This window comes from Lepisma saccharinum, chromosome 8 (genome assembly GCF_977018435.1).
Source record: "Lepisma saccharinum chromosome 8, izLepSacc3.1, whole genome shotgun sequence".
In the NCBI taxonomy this organism is placed as follows: domain Eukaryota; kingdom Metazoa; phylum Arthropoda; class Insecta; order Zygentoma; family Lepismatidae; genus Lepisma; species Lepisma saccharinum.
In genome coordinates, this window is record NC_139236.1 from 45,734,504 (window position 1) to 45,752,878 (window position 18,375).

An 18,375-nucleotide genomic window follows, 5' to 3' on the forward strand; every position below is an offset into this window, starting at 1 on the left:
AATCGACCAGTTTCTGATTTCGCTGCTTCGAACAAACTGATCTTTGAATCCGCAGAGCGCCAGTTTTGATAACCGATATGCAAGTCGATCAGATTACGTGCGCAAGGTCAAGAAGGCTCTATGGGACAGCGGGGCGAATTTCGGACCGAAATGCGTCAGAAGAGCGCGATAAAAATCGCCTCCCTTGAACTAATGGAGCGACGAGAATCATTTCAACATCATCGGGCTCCGTAACGGATCAAATTCTCACGTGATTTAGGCACGTGACACGCGCAGAAAGGGTTTGGGGGAAATGGGGAGGGAGAAACCCATCAGGGAATTCGGGATCTGGCTCGGATTGAGCTAGTTCGACTTCGGAGATGTTGACGGGGTGCAAGGGATAGAAACGGGAGGCTGCGACTGGACCAGGTGAGCCAACGCATCTTCAATCTGTTCACTGCAGGCTGGTTTCACGTAAACTCTCACAAATATATATACCTGTACGAATACGGAACACACGCATACACATATTTCTATCACTAAGACCGTCGAGATACGAAAAATAGCTATGGGATATCTGTTGAAATATTTCAACAATGACAGTAATTATAAAAATAACACCTCGTTTTCGTTCACGAACGTATGTATCATCAATCAGAAAAAAATGCATGAGGAGAAATACTGTCAATTTCATACGGAAAATTTATCCCATTAAACATTATTCTTAATTATACTCTCATAGTATCGTGCTTAGAGTAGGTATTAACGATCGATGCAAATATACTATTGTGCGAACACAACTGAAAAACATAAGTAGTGGATTGAGGAAGAATATTTTGTGTCAGCACCGTCTTTAGTGCGCCCAGAATTTTTTTAAGTGGAACTGCTGAAAAAATCATCTTGATTTCAGTTGTGAACCCAATCAAGGGGTCTCTGGTTCAATACCCTGTAGAGGCACATAGAGATTCGGATCCCACTTTAAAAAGTAGGCTCCAGTCTTGATTCTTGATTACCCCATTTGTGCATGAAAGTGGACTTAAAACAACAACTCAGAGTCGGGTATAAACAGGAAAAGGAGGGAGTTTCGACCTCATCCTCATCCTGACATCCTGACTTCTTTGAACATCCAGTTACTGCAGACCCGACGCGATATGGCCGATATGAAATTTTTCTATAAAATCATCAATGGAAAATTAAGATCTGAATTTCTACTTACAGAATTCAACTTTAGAGTTCCCTCTCGATCGACCCAAAACACTGAATTGTTCCACAACTCTACCGCTAGGCTTTCCCTTATAGAGCGCGCTCTATTCCACAGGCTGCCCCAGTTCTATAATAAACTACCCACAAACATAGACATTTTTGCCCCTGAAAGTATTTACCGATCTTCCCTAAAAATGAATATGTAAATCTTTGTTTGTTTCCTTGTTTATGCCTTATGTTTATATTTAACTTTTCTTGTTTTTACCTAAAACCATCTTGACTGGTTCTTGTTATTTGTTAGTTTTCAGTGTAAAATGGCCTTAAAAGTGCTGTATCTGAAACTTAAATTTCGGTGCACCGCATGACCTCAGTACAAAACTGAGAGTGTACTAGAAAGAAAGCACCTATTCGAATCACATTTTCATCACTCGTTTATATCAAAGAAAGGAAGTGTATTCCATACCATACATCGGATATTGGCTTAATTTGCAAGGCAGAACTGCAAACAAAAACTTTGTCAGAAATTTAAGTCCACTTTATGTGCACAGATAGGCTAATTGGGACTGGAGTTGCAGTAACATCCGAACCACTATGTGGTTCCACAGAAGATCGAACTTAGGACCACCTGTTTACAAGACGACAGTGTTACCACCGGGAAAACCGGCAGAGCTGAAGACTAGCATTGAGTTGCCTAACTATTTCAAACTGATGTAATGAACTTGTGAAATCACTATTAAACAAGTTTCCCAACCATGTGAATGATGCATTTTTTTTTTCAATTTTGTGTCAACTTTGAAGTTCCACCTTGTTATACAAGTAAATTCACTCTCGGTCAGTGGCGCCACTAGATCCCAGGAGGGGATACACACAAAAATTCTCGACTCATATTTACTAACATAGATATTTGTTGTGTACTAAGAACACAAAATTATCTGGGGGGCGTGGCTTGGGTTGTACAAGAGGACACCGAATGATTATTACGAAATAATTGCCTCATTATTCCGAACATTATTGTATAATTTATTAACGATTATGTACAAAGTTTGATATTGAATGTGCAGAGTAACTTTGAAGATAATGAAAATCAGCATATTGACGAAATTATCATAGATACATACATACTATACCAGATTTAAGGGACAAAATAAATCTCAGTATTAATTCGTCACGTCATTTAAAAAATACTACTTCGTCATGCATTTATTTTTTCAATAGTGTGTCTACTTTGGTGCCCTTTTTGAGAACTATTATTTGTAACAATTTGCAAAACTTATTTATGACCCTAAAGTATTTCATTAAGTAAAGGCTGATGCAAGGAATTTTGGGCAAACAATAAAGGAACCTGTTGACATTAAAACATCAATTACTAATTTTACATTAAGAAAGTTATTGAGGAGACATGAATTGAATGTTTGACTTCCATAAGCTACCCCTGCGTGTGTGTGTGTGCACATGTCGTCGCTCCATTTTCAGATTAATCTTGAGAGGAACATGACGTAAACTAACCAATTTTAAAATAATTTGTGTAATATGTACACTCCTGGTCACATAAAGTGGCACATTTTATAGGGTTGAACAGTTGAATTATGTGCCACTTTGTGTACAATACAAGTGTCTGGGACCCTCCCCTCCAATTACGACACACCCAAACTCCATGGAAAATAGACTGCAAAATAATCTGCATAGTTACGTTGGTGTAATGTTATTCCCGACGTGTCAATGCCCAAAGAGGGGGATTATGGCGCAGGTTGCGCCATCGAGATTGGGTATCGAGTCTTGGGTATCCACACCTTATCGACCCCGAACGTACGAAAGGAGAAGCTGGAAAAGACTAAATATCTCGGGATCTTAAGAAAACACTGACTCCCCATTAAATTAACATTCTTGAAAGCCTGCAAAGAAATGGATGTAAAAATTTTCTTGCTCTTCGCTCGCAATTGTGTGTTGCTTGAATGCGTGTTTGGCGCTTTAATGAGGTGAATGAATGTTTTTTATACTACAGCTGCGAAGGCAAGCGATATTCTCGATTATGATGAACGATCGCATCCCTGTTTATGGAGGAGGGACAGATCAACTATAGTGTTCAGTAAAGTTAAGGAACAGTTACTTTCGGTAGACACGCTGTCGTAATTAAATACTTTGTGGGGATTACGATATGGTTTGAGGGCGCGAATGATATGATTTTTGTGGGGGACGCGCCATTGGCTTTGGGGGGGATGGGCACCCCTGGGTTCAATTCCGCCATGAGATATGTCAGGGATTACCTGACTGTTTTTCCAGCTGAAACTGAAATGTTACCTCCAATCCAAAGTGTTAAACCCGCCGCGTTCAGCAATACGTTTCCAGAAATACAAAATAGAACATATTTGCTCAACAAACATGGCTTTTTGGAGGATAATAGTGAAAGTGTGGTACAGTTATCATGCCGTTTATACTTGCTCAACATGCAATTCCTCTTTCGCCTGTTGCTCGACTCGCTTGATTGTCGCAGCAGAAAAAAAAAGTGCAAGTTATGCCCAGAACAGCATCAGTCGTATAAAGAAAATCAAATTGCACATGGTCAGTTTTCCCTTTCGCTGTGCCTAGTGCCAATGCGGAAGTTTTACTAAACTTGTCATGAACTCACGTATTGTAGAGTTCTCAGGTCGTGATACGATATTGTGTACTTGTCTGCGAACTTGTCAAATACAATACGTGACATGGATATTGAAAATCTGCCTATTCCTACTGTTTGGTGCCGAAAAAATCTACTTCCTTTGCATAAACATTTCCAGTGCAAGAAGGATCTGCCAATACTGTTTGAGAAAGAGCACGTTGTTGACACTTCTCTGATTTCTTACTCCGAGAAATGCAACTTGTGCAAAGAAATGATACTTTGCTTAAAAAATAATACAGTTAGCAACGGTAACTGTGTAACTATACGCACAGAATAAAAAAATGTGTCTCTGACACAAATATGCATGCTTTTTTGTCCCCAGTAATACATTAACCCTAGCTTACTCGGGGAGGGGGGTTGTCAGGCCATGTGTGTCCGGAAGGGGGCAAGGGGAGGGGGGCACGCTTCCCCCTGAAAAATGAATGTGTGCCTAAAAATTATATATTTCACACATAATTTCATTTCAGTCACAGTAATTTGTGTTAATTATTATAAATTCGTTGAAGAAACGTGATAATTTCAGACTGAAATAGTGTTTTTGAGGGGCATCACTATTTTGGAGGAAAATATGTGTTCCTTGCCCCCTTTTTGCTCTCCCTGGAAAAAATCCTGCAGAGATCCATGGGCCCACCGCCTCTACTTTTCGATTTTTCAAGTGGCCGCGGTGGCTCAGTCGGTAACGCGTCTGACTACCATGCTAAAGGTCCCGGGTTCGATCCCCGACCGGTTCAAATCCGGGAACTTTTCTAACTGTGGAAGCGGCCCCGGCGCCCACCCAGCGTCGAATAACATGGGTACCTGGGGGAAACCCTGAGGGGTAAAGGCGGTCAGGGGCGTGGTGCTGATCATATCACCCCCACTCACGACCGGATCAAGAAAGTGTGGGGCGTTCCCCCCACACCCCCTATACGCCTTCATGGCGTGGTGCTATGCACAGGGGAACACTTTACTTTTTTTTTGAAACTGTATAAAATATTGAAAATAAATTACATTGTTTCCTTTGGTGTTTAACAATATTTCTGTATTGCTCTTGTTCATAGAAAACTGTAAATAAGAGGCAAAATACACTAAGTGGGCCTATCAAGGGCAATCTTTGAATACTTGTAATATGAGGCACTCATGCCAGTGTACAGTTGGTTGGTAATGATGGGAATTTTCCTAATTAAACAACTGCATCTCTCTAAACAAAAAGAGCATAAAGAAAAGCTATTTTTTGTGAGGTTTAGTGAAAGGGAAAATATGAGTAAAACCTCATGCAATAATTGGTTATTATTTCTTATTAATAAATAACTGCACATATATAATAAAGAAAGGAAGCAATGATTCAATAACAATAAAGTGTGCACCTGTCAGCCCCCCCCCCACCACCACCAGGTAAGTAAGTTTCTCGTACGGCAAGGGTAAGCTAACGTTAAAGTGTATAAACTGCCAATGATTCACTTTGAGTGCATCAAAATGCACAGAGAAATGAATGAAAGGATACTTATATCAGCTGTAGTTACATGTGATACGCTAAAAATACAGCAACTGAACAGACCGGACACGAAACCAAAATTACACTTTGTATCAATTTATGCATCAAAAGTGCATTAACCTTAATTTGATGCATTTCGAGTTCTGTGCGTTTCTTTTGAAAACAATTTGAATTTGAATTTGAAGTAAAAATTGTGGGTGCGTCAGCACTAAGGCTATTTTGCACCCGTCACATTATACGGGGTCCATCCCCTTATCGTTACAAATAACAACTCTAACGTTGCAGAACTAAAATCATAAAATATTAAAATCTTCTGACTGTCGTTAAAAGCTGAGGCTGTAAAGAGGCACTCAACACACATAAGGACAAAAGAACAGGACAATACAAACAAAATTATACTGGCCATGGGGCCAGTCGCCAGAGCCTCGTTAGTCTTTGGAAACAAGTAACTGTATTCAGTTAACTTTTCAGGTAACGAGTATGGAAATTTCGAAATTAGGAGTTACTTTCACAGTTAACACTTACTATACATTTTTCAATAGTAAGGAACAAAGTTATGATTTGAAAAAATATATATATTATATCTTCAGTTATTTAATGCCGTCGTCTTGTTATCAAGGGATCCAGGGTTCGATACCCGGAGGAAGGCACATAGTGGTTAAATTGTAGGTTCAGTCCCCATCATAAAGTGGATTCAGATTCAATGCGATTCAAATACTTTTTCAGTGGAACGAACAATTTTGGCCAAATGTCTACGTATGACTACAACTCTTCCTAGGGAGATAGTTAATTGATTTGGTTTATTTTACTTCGCATTTCTACCACTGTTGGCCATTCGCCCAAGGCAAGGTTTCGAACCCAGGACCCCTTGCATCGTAACGCGCTGTGCTAATCACTCCACCACGGCTAGAGAGATAAAACCTAGACGTATACCATTGTAAGGCGGCCATAAAGTTCAATGATCAAATATTATAAATGAAAATATATCAATTAATGGTTCCTCTAAAGAAGTATTTTATAAATACAGTAGTCACAAGTTACATAGAGGTATTACATACATGTATTATGTTGTTATTTCTGTACTAATTTCCCCTAACCATTTTCAACACTTCTTTTTTATTAAATGTTCGGCCCCACCGGAAAAAAAATTCTGGCTACGCACCTGTTTTCACTTTCAACACTTTTCTTTCTGTCTGCGTAAAGCTACACCAGACGTCCAGATTTAATTGAGGCAGTGTTTTGTATCCCGTCTAAACTTTTTCTGACTTCAGTTGAGACGTAAAAATGTCACAGTTTTTTTGGTTATGAGAATTACGGCTGATATGTATAATTCAAAATATATTATTGTAATTAGCTCAACGCGTGAAGGGAATATTCATTACATTTCAAGCTTGTTAATACAGTTTCATTTCAATCCCTCATTTGTTTTCGCTTCTTTATTTCGAATGTCTTGAAAATAGGCGAAAAAACACATTTCGAAGCATTTGTAGTTTATTTCAGCAGGACAGTATAATCTGAAGAAATATTAAATTAAAGTTTCATGTCACCATCTCAGCATAGTATAGAGTACTTGCCTTGGATATGATGCTCCTTTGTGATTATACGTTTATCAATTTCATCTAATCATTTACTTTCTTCGTCGTGTATTAGTCCAAAGAAACTGAAAAGCGACTTAAAATAAAAATAATATAGGCTATGTTCAAAATAATTCAAAGCTTCACAGTTTGTGGTTAGTTTACAGCACCTTCAACAATGAAGGATAAACGAAGGGATTGGATAGATTATAATAGAGGAATAGAGGGCCATTTTACTTCCCTCTTATAATCCTTCTTCTTCTATTCCACCCTCAGAATCGTGCTCGCAGTTTTGATAATTCTCAAAGCAGAAATAATTCAATTATGCAGTCACTGTTTCACGTTTTCTAACGTCCTAACATTGTCCTGCCCTACTCTTCGATTTTTATCGTGAAGCAAAGCTGAGCATTGCGTAGAATAAGAAAAGTAATATTGTGCAACGGTTTTCGATAACCGTGAGGTCATAACCTTGACCAGGAGACGTAATATATATCTACTTCTAACTCAACAAGAATATTTTTATGTCATTTAGGTTGAGCATTTTTTCTTATTATCGAAGGCATTGAATATTTAACAGTGTGTCCTTTTGTTTGCTAGTTTGTAAGTATAGATAATAAGCAACTGGGACTTCAATACCTACTTTGGCGATTTTTTCATTTTCCATAACCATATACTTTCTGTTTGACGTAACCTATTCTGGCTTGTCAAACTTATTTATATTTCTTAATCCATTGTTTCGAAACGAAGATAATATATTACCGTAATCCTTGGAGTGTTCCTGTTGTGCACATTGTACTGGCCCATTGTAAAAATAAAAAAAATAAAATTTGTTGCCATGGTTTGTGCTTCCTCTCCCCACCACCCTTCCTTAACCGAACTTCCATAAAAATGAATGATGAACTGGATATGAGATTAAACACATGTTAACCCACGTTAGGATAACGTTAGTTTAACAGAGTGTTAACATTACAACTGCACCACAGAAGCAGTACCCCTTACCTCTCATACACAACTTTCTCTTCGTATTTTCAAATGAAAAAATATCTCGGGTTCGAATCCCGGCCTGGACATGAGTGTTATTTGTGAGTGTCTCTTCATCAATTTCATCACTCTTTACTCATCATCTTCGCCTTTAGCCAAAATTGGCAGACAAGCGAAGCAAAATAAACGAAATCAATCAAATGAAAAAGTTTCGGTTGATTCGAAAATATCAAGCCTTTATGTTGTTAAATAGTGTGTACAGCCATATTTGACTTTGTATGCTCATTATTATTATTATAATTATTCACATTATTTCATTAAAAAATATATACGATATCAACTTCCACAGGATGTAAAAACAGGATGTCTGGAAACCTTAAAATAAGCAAAAAGGTGGAAAAGCGACATAAAATAAACTAAAATATAATGAACAGGGAAAGTGACGTAGGAACATTATTGATATGAGGGAGTAGATACACAGTACACATGAAAATCTCGTGTATACGAGACAATTGGGCATATAGGAAGTCAGCCGATGATTTTGAATTTTTATGAAATTCGAGAAATCTGTGTGCTTCCACTAGCAAAACACTATTTACATTTTGATAATTGCTATCTTTCAAAATACGGGTATAACTTCGGAACAAATTGAAGCTAGAGGTCATGTTGTTTGTTCATGTTACTTTTCTATTTTTAGATTTTCAAATGAGCTTACGCATTTCTGGAAATTAAGATAACTTGAAACTTTTTGCACAGAAATAAGTAATATGTGAATCACGTTTCCTAATGTGAATTTCGTGATTCTTGGAGATATGTGGGCGCAGTGGCGTACGCAAGGGCGAGGGTTACGGGGTTTAACCCCCCCCCCCCTTTGAGCTTGTGAAATATAAAAAATGGTGTGGACAAAAATATAGCCAATTTATCACAGTCAAAGATCTGGGACAATACTATGACTATTACTACTACTACTACTACTAATAATAATAATAATTTGAATTATTATTTCCATGGAGAATGGAGAAAAGCACAGCATTCCAATTACACGCGTCTTTCAGAGTGATGCCTTTTAAATAAACACGAATTCTTGAAAATAAAATATGAGGGCAACTATGATTTAGAAGAGAAAAAAGTTGTTTTGTATCTCAGTTGCAAGAATGTTCAATACACTGGCGTACGCAGGATTTTTTTCGGGAGGGGCTGGAATAGTAAATGTGGATAGCACATGGCTTCGTTTTGGAGGGCAGGGATGCATAGTAAAATATTTCGTATTTTTGGAGCTTTTCAGTCTATTAAAATTGTATGCAAAGACAAAAATGGTAATCGGTACTCACTTTAAAAGAGGTTTCGCATTTACACATTTTGATTTTGTAAAGTTCTCAACGGATTTTTATTTGAAAATTCTCATTTTCTCAAAATTTCGGAAGGGGCTGTAACACAATCAGCCACCCCTCTACGTACGCCAGTGTTCAATGAACATGTATTTTTTGTGTGTGAACAATGAGCATTAACTAAATAAAGTTCTTTGTTCGTTGTAAGCGGCTAATGTATAGACAAAGGCTAGGCGGACAAGAATACAGTCACCAGTCCGCCTTCCCATTGTTTACCGCAGCACGTTTGAATGTCTCTCTTTAAAATGTCTCACCTTGTTGACTAGACAATAAGCTTAACAATTGTAAAATGTTTTGTTGGTAAGAATAGCGAGACAATCCAGATGTGAATTATCGGGGACATTTATGCGAGGAAGAAGCCGGAAAAATTCCAACCAATTTCGGGAATCGAACCCGTATCTCCCGAGTGGTTGTCAGACCTTCTACCGACCAGACGACCGCAGCTCCTTGGATTAGTTCCATACTTTGATTATTTCAATTTATTTTAATATATTTTCTTCTTTTTATGGATTTTCTTCACCCTTGAAATGTCACCTCGTAGACCACACAATTATTTCGTAACAAAGAAACAAAAAAATGCTCCCAGGATTTGATAAAAATCGAATGACTAGAAAGTAATTTCGTTCTATTGCTTTCATAAATACTATATTTATGTAGATCTCTACTACTTAATAGTGGTAGTGGTATTAATAGTATTATTAGTAGCTAGTAATTCAGCTAATTAATTATAAGAATTATTAATTAATTATGAGTATTATTATTTAATTAAAGTATAATAAAACAATGGTCATGTGAATTTGGAGAAAGTTTTAGAAATAACACCCCCCCCCTTGATAAAATCCTGCATACGCTACTGTGTGGGCGAGAACTAAACATGTTTTATGTTACTAAAATATATTGCTACTTCTTACTATCCCTATTTTAACTTGTCAGACATTTTCAGAGTGTACAACGTGAATTTATGGTTTTAAGGGGTTACTGTACGCCTTCCTAAATACAATGCACCCCTGTGCGCCCTGTTCTTGCGACACTGGACAGGGATATGTTATTGATTTTCATTTCTGAAGTGCGACGACGTACATTGGAACTGGTTCTGACTGGAATAATCCCAAATGTGAAACACTGCTGCTTCCGAGGTCTTTTTCTGTATCCGCCCTTGCACATCATGTACGCAACTCTTTTTGTCTTCCCTACCTTAATTTTAACATGGAGTGTGTGCCAGTTCCACATTCCAACCGCAACTAGCGCGCAGGAGGGTTGAGTGGGGGGCATAATTGCGATGACATAACTACTGGCCTATTAGCTCCCCACCAGGCAGGCAGCGTACTTCAGACCCCCCCCCCTCCTCCCCACACTCCCTGCAACGAGGTCACCAGGTCCTGCAGCCCGTCCTTATCTACGCAAACAGCATTTCACCCCAGCCGTAGCTTATCGTAATGGTCCTAACACGATAAGCGGGCCCGTCCTTGGCAATCATTTACACACTAAGCAAATTCAACATGAAATTTTGTCAAAAGAAGGAGTTTCGTGAAACTGTTTAAAGACGCTTAATTCCTTATTAGTATCGCAAAGGGAACTAGTTATGTTCAATTGATAAAAACTGGGATAATTGGTATTCTGTGCTTGCACACATCTGTTTCTACTGTTCTCGTCATTAATACAGTGGGCTTGTGAGATTGTAACCTATTTGTATGCAATAAACTTTTTATTACAAAAGTCACCTTCAACAGGTATTCGTTTCCTAATTTCGGTTGGCTGTAGAGATTTAAAGCAGATATGATCCTATTTTCTTTCATCGCCTTGTTTCTCCCTCTCAATCTTTTCCTTTAACGCTTTCTCGTTTACTTGCTTTTCTTCTGTTTCTCTCCCTCACTGTTCTGTTTTTCTCCTTTCTCTCTTTCTCTCTCTCTCTCTCTCACTCACTCTCTCTCTCTCTCTCACTCACTCTCTCTCTCTCTCTCACTCACTCTCTCTCTCTCTCTCTCACACACACACACACACACACACACACACACTTATTATCTTTCTCTCTTTTCTGTTTTTGTCGCTACCCTCTTTCTGCTTAAATCTTTTTTTCCTATCGTTTCCTTTCTTTCTTGTACAATTTCTTGTACAATTAAATATGGTGCTTATTGCTTGATTTCTTCTTTCGCAGTATTTTAGACCTGGCAACATTTTGAAAGTTGTAATATGCTAAACTCTAGTACAGGGCATGAAATTTCAAGTTTGAAGTCAGTCGCCGGACTAAAATCTTTGGTCGCCACTATTTTATATTTATAAATAATAAAAATATGAGCAATTATTAAAAAGAACATACCTTAGGAATTAATGTTTATGTAGCGCTGTCGTTCAGCATTGAAGTACCACTTAACAATCGCAACTGCTGGGTCAAACACTGACGGGGGGGGTTTCATTTACGGAAACTCAGAGCAAATCATCCAGTGTCTCAGTCTTTAGAGAGTTCCTGTAAATAGTCTGTTGTAACAGCTGAAACCTCTCACACATGAAGCTGTGCTCACTGGTAAACAGCTCAAAATGTCAAAATCTCGAGTAAATTGGGGAATCTTGCTGAACACTCCTCACTGTGAATCTTCTCCAGCATCTGATTCAAAGTCAGAGAAGGAAACAAAAGTTTGTATTCTGTCCACTCCGCTAACAGAATATCCATTTTCTCATTATAAAGGCTCGGGTTCAAGTACATGTAAAGCTTCTTTATTTCTTCTATCCCAAACTGAAGAATATTTTCTTTGGGAGGCCAACCCAAGGTGTCAAAAACATGCAGAGATGCAATCACATATGTTGATATAGATTGCAATCTTTCTGTGATGTACACCTTCTCATTGTTAATTAAGTTTCCTCTAACAGTCTGAAACTCTTGCTCTCTATTTTGAATGTTTGTGAGCTGCACATCCCTGATCTTCCCTGAAATGGATACATGGTCCAAGAAATCTTGTTCGCTTGGTCCAACATTAGATTCCAGGTCAGCCAAAACTGAAATACAGTGTTCAATTCTTACTTTCAGAGATGAAATCAAAAGATTCTTATTTTGTAGTGCCACGCTTAAAGGGTTCAATTTCCTGTAAAAATCCAAAAGGAAGTACAGAGGCTTAACAAATTTAAATTGCTTCAAACTTTCCAGCAAACCCTTAGGTTTAGTACTTTCATTGTCTTTTCCATGGGTCACAACAGCTTTCCATGATTGCAAGAGATCTCTTACAGTACTTTCTTTGCTGGCTAACCACCTAATAGCGTGGATATCATTCAGTTTTAGAATTTCTTCTATAACTTCTGCCGTTTCTCTCAAGAGGTGAAGTCTTTAGCAGAGCCATGATAAAACTGAAAAATATTCCTAATCACGGAATCAAATGCTCTAAGATATTAACTCCAACACAGCTAACTGCAACCGGTGTGCAAGGTAGTGAATATTTATAATTTTATTACAAATATTTTTCATTTGCACACCCAATCCTGATTTTTGCCCGACCATATTTGCTGCACCATCAGTACCCAAGCCTACAATGTAATACTTGTTTCTGTATTTATTTGAACCTATTGCCCAATATAAATACTAAATAACCAGTTATGGCTGTGAAGTGACCAGCAGAAGTAGCGTTTGGGAACTCTATTACTCCTAAAATGTCCTCTTTGATGTAACCATCAATTGCATCCACGTATCGAACATACACATTTGCATGCTCGACTGACTATCTATCTGTGGATCCATCAATCAGAAGGCTGATGTATGTACTTTTCTTTCTTTTCTCCACTAGATCTAACTTCAAAGTTTCAGCTATAAAATTAATAAATTCTCTGCATTGCTTATTATTGCCATACTTAGGTAGAACACTCACACTTAATTTGCCTGCCAAACATAGCAGATCTGCAAAGTCTTTAAATGGCTTCTCATGTTTAGCTACATAGTATGCTACATTAAATAATTTGTAAGATGGGGTCGGCATTGAGTGGACACGGGGTTTTCAATCGGCTCGCTTTCCAAAACCATGTATGAATGTTGGATTGAGATGTTCGGGCATATTTGACACACATTTGAAACAACAAAATTTTAGTCGCCAGCCCCAAACTTTTGGTCGCCGATGGCGACCTGGCGACCGGAAATTTCGCGCCCTGCTCTAGTATGAGTTTTGCTCCAACCGTTGAGAGTCAGTAGGGCCGTTTTAAAGGGGAAAGTGTCCATGGATATATATTTATCTATTTATATATTTTACAATAAATGCCAGTGACAAGGTTTCCGTAATAAACGAACGTCCATTAAATCAAGTCTTCCATTGTTCTGTGCGTAGATTAAGAAATATCGATTCAGTCGAAATGCTTTATCGATTAATGCGCATCCCTGTTTGGTGCCGGAAACGAAGCTCTAGCTTGCTTCAAGCATGATTGATGTTAGTTTTGAAACGTAAGGTCTGGGATCTGCAGTCTGGCGTATTCTCACATGCTTAGTCACTATGATTTTTCTCTTCCTCTTTTATGCAAACACACCGTTAGCTGAGTGAACTTAAGAAACATTCGTCAAGCGAAAGTGTACCTCAATAACATTTCTCTTTAACCTAAAAAGCCTCAACAACCTCAGTTAAGTAATGATAAACATACTAAGGCTATTCTTTGATTTACCTGTATCGGATAAGTGGCTTTTGGCCGAGTTGTGGAGAGTGGGTGGTAATAGACCGGAAGTGCTGAGACCTAATGTCGAGGCTCAATGGAAAATATGTGCACTGTGTAGTGATAAATCATTACAGCAATTGTGCTTGCAAAGCTGTTTCACCTGGACTGAAAGCTAGACAGCTCTTTTTGACTTGTTGATTTATTGATAATTTTATTTACTTCGATTTTTCTGACACCTTTGGCTAATCGCGAAGATGAGGATGGATGGCGGACAGGACACAGCACAAGCCCCACTGACATGACTGCGAGTCCAGACGCCACAACCTCGTTAGTCTGCAAAATGCAGTCAGGGGCTCGCTTTGTGGAAAAGAGGTTGATATTTCACTGACGTAGCACTCTTTATGTTTAATTACAAAATCAGTTTTAATATCAAACCTCAATTATTAGTTCTCTTAGAATCGGGCTTCCCTGATGACGTAATAGTAATACTGTCGCCCTGGGGTCACTGCCATGGGATCGCGGATCACCGTGGTGAAGACACATTGCACAGCGGTTCTAAGTCTGACCCCACTTTAAACTGTAGGTACGGTCTCGTTTAGCGCATATCTGCATAAAGTGGACTTTAATTTATATTGATCAGGGGTGCCCACAAGGGGACGGGGGGTTGTGGCGTAGGTTGCGCCATCGAGATTCTTGGGGGGATTTTTTCTGTTCAATTAATATAAAATTCAACATTTTTATATTTTTCCAAAGTATATGTAAAATTTTAAAAACTTTAATGCACCATATTTAATTCATGAGATGAAGAAAGAAAGCGTTTAAGCTTATTATCGAAGGCGTGGGGGGGGGATATCCAACTCTTACATAATATTAGGCCTTAATTGACACGTGGATTCTAGGGGTGGAATTCTGAATGAATTAAACGTTGGGGGGGACAGTATCCAACTCTAGGTCTTAGATTATGGCGGGTATTTTAGTTAGAGGGGGATTGAGCATTAAATTGGGATCTGCATTAAATTAAATACAAATTTATATGTATCAGTATTGTCTTAGACTGTTGCGGAGATTCTAGTGTGGAGACTGAGAATTAATTTTTGGAGGAGGCAATTTCCACTCTTCAATATCAACAGTAAGTCTAAAATTGGCATGGAAAATTTTGTGCAAGGACTTAGTTTTAAATTTAAAGGGGGAGATAGGAAGCTCTTGATAAAGTGTTAAATCTTAGATTGTCAAGGGATTTCTGTAGTGGAGAGAGAGTTCGAATATTAAATTTTGGAGACTGTATTTAGTGATATGTTATGCACACATTTTTGACCCCGAATGTGCCAAAAGAGAAGCCGGAAGTGACTAAATATCCCTGGATCCTAAGAAAGTATTGACACCCAATTAAATTAATATTCTTGAAAGCCAGAAAGGAAATGGATGTAAAAATTTTCTTACTCTCTCCGCTCGCAATGACGCGTGTTTGGCGCTTTAATGAGGTGAATGTGAAGTTTTTATGCTATAGCTGCATTACAAGACAAGCGATATTCTCGATTATGATGAACGATTTTAAGGGTGGTCTTGAGTAATGGTCACTTCTGTTTAGGGAGGAAGGGCAGATGCAATATAGTGTTCAGTAAAGCTAAGAAAAGAGTTATTTTCGGTAGACACGCTATCGTAATTAAATACTTTGTGGTGAATACGATATGGTTTGAGGGAGCGAATACTATGATTTGGCGGGCGGGGGGGGGGGAACGTATAACACGATTTTGGGGGCGATGCGCCATTGGCCTTTGGGGAGAAGGGCACCCCTGATATTGATTGATTTATTTTACTCCGCTTTTTGTACCACTTTTGGCTAATTTGCGAATATAGGCATTAATTATGACATAATGAAATTGATGAATGAACACTCACAAACATCCATGTCCAGACCAGGATTCGAACTCGGGACCCCTGGCGTCGTAGTGCGATGTGCTAACCACTCCGCCACAGGGGCCGGTTTGGATTTATATTATTTTACAATTCAGTGAATGGTAGGCTATGTATGAACTATTTAGCATCGAAGCATTTTTAGTGATTTTAGTGTTGTATTCCATCCTGCCCATTCATCCATGTGGTGAACTACATTATCAAACTTGCAACTGGAATCAGAAAATAACTAACTTAAATTGAGGAGTATGGTTCGATATACACGTGTTTTGAAGGTTTTGTGTATTTTGGCTAATTACACTGGTCGACATTTTGAGAAAAATGTTCGAATGTTTTCAAATCAATAGGTGTTTCTGGAAGTATTTTAAATGCTGATCACGGAAATAACATCCATTTTTTCCCATCACGTCAAAATTATTCGCCATTACATTACATTTATTACATAACGCAACAAAGAGAAATTTCGATTGTTTCCAAATCAATAAGTGATTCTGGAAGTATTTTTAATGCTGATCACGGAAATGACATCCATTTTTTCCCCCATCACGTCAGGATTTTTCACAATTTCACAATCAAAATTCTCATATTCGTCATTCTATTACACCTATTAGAAAACAAAACAAAATAATTTATACAAGGAAAATTTCTGTTGTGATTCTGGAAGTATTTTGAATGCTGATCACGGATATGTGATAATTTTTTATCCCATCACGTCAGGATATTTTCCTAGGTCCACGACACTGAGTTCAATTAACCCATCACATTGTAACATTGAGTATTGGATATTTTGTGAAGGAAATTTTCATGATGGATTTCGAATACAGAACTACGTATTCACAGTGTGCGAATTAACGGGGGGGATACCGGGGATCCCTCCCCACCAAAAACATTTTATCTCCCTCAAAAAAGAAAATGGAATTGAAAGCATACGGTATACCATTTCTTAACTGCAACAAACACAACTGAAAAATTATTAATTGTCATCAAAGATTCCCGTGCCGAAAAATATGCAGCCTTGTGGATTAAAGGAGGACCATTCTGCAACTGACAAACCTCACCGACTATGTATTCAAGTGTTCACAAGAAACTTGTAGGTGCTTAAATGGCTTAAGTTTGGAAAAGTTTTCGGTGTTGCTAGCTCGAGAGCTCTTTTTGTCTACGAGTTTGGGTTTTCTTAGAATGTAAATAGGCTACACTGTTTCTAAATTACGTCATAAATGTATTAAGTAAGATTTAATGACCTAGGTTATAACCAATGTTCAAGGTACTTAGAACCGTAGGGCTATAGTTTAGTTTACTGACGGGCAACATGTATACAAATTTGCACACCCAAAACACTTCCCAAAATGAAATCTCAAATACGCCACTGAGTGGGCCACTGAGCAGGGGGGCGGGGGGCAATTACCCACCCGAGATATCTGGGAAAAGTTCATGTATTTCGAATGGTGAAATTGTAGCGATATTTTATTACTAAGAATACTGTATTCTACGATTTACAGGCTGTCAGTTACAGCAGTTAACTGCGATGTCCAACAAATAACGAGAGAACGTTTACGCAAGAAACATTAGAATCATGTTGACGGCCATAGCTAAGGGTCAGGATGGTATTGGGAAGGAAATATTAACAATTCTGACGTTCAGGACTGAGAAAACTATCAATTTCCCGACCAGGTCGGAAAAAAATTTCTGGACGGGTTTAAATCTCGAATTGTACACACTATTTCCTATTCAAGTGATTGTTTTTGCACTTTTGGAATAGACTATTAATTTCAAGAAACTTCAGACACTAATAGCGCAGAAATTATGAAGAATTAGCCTCTTTTAAATAAGATCCTTTGGAATTTCGAAGCTGTTCGAGATTACGAAGAGCTCGATAATTCATACCCCGTCACTTTCAATTATTACTTTTTTTTCTTACAGTAGACCGTTGCTAAATTTTTCCTTTGATTAAAATTTCTCCAGGACCTTACATTTGGCCAAGCTGTGAGTCAATACTTTTAACAAATTGGTTAAGTGTTGATTACAAATATACTTAGCAGGTATTTCGTACAACCTCTTGGGCCCACGCAAACAGAATTCTGTCGAGTGTCATCACAGCTCTTCTTTTCATTGTTTTATGCATTTGACCTTGAAAATTTAAAGTACGAAAACTGCTCTGTAAGTATATTCTCTAATTTCCGTACTCAGACTGGTATGGTACCAGGACACCTTCCAAGGTCATTATGGAATTGAACGAACGACATATTTCTCTTTGGTAGCCGAGTCCAGTGTTCATTCAGAGCAAGAGTGGTTGCTTTGAATGAATCGTTTTCTTTTTTTGAAACCGAAAACAAAGCTAGGAATGCCGTCGAAATGAAAACAATTCGTTGTTTTGTCGCTTCAGTTTTTTTTTTTTAATGCAGACATTATTTTTCTTCTCATTGCAGATACCGAACAACATGACGAAGGCAGAGGTTGAGACTGCCCCCGACCCAGACGAGAGCCAGGAACACACTCCAATAGATCCTCAACTGGCACAGGTCGAATTAGGAAGCCTCAGTGACAAGTAAGACCCTTCTATTGATTATTTAGTTTATAGTGTGGGCA

The 18,375-nt window shown here is 38.2% G+C and overlaps 1 protein-coding gene across 6 annotated transcripts in view; it reads left to right on the forward strand.

The window, feature by feature from the left end:
- The window catches only part of LOC145990982 (proton-coupled amino acid transporter-like protein acs), a 163,650-nt gene that overhangs the window by 116,769 nt on the left and 28,506 nt on the right, over positions 1-18,375 (forward strand). For 5 of the 6 annotated variants that reach the window (XM_083126592.1, XM_083126589.1, XM_083126590.1 and 2 more), the window contains one exon: positions 18,216-18,334. In XM_083126592.1, the coding sequence (XP_082982718.1) occupies positions 18,216-18,334 (119 nt within the window). Of the gene's footprint in view, positions 1-314; positions 409-18,215; positions 18,335-18,375 lie in introns of those variants that run through there. The other variant, XM_083126593.1, reaches the window with a different exon arrangement.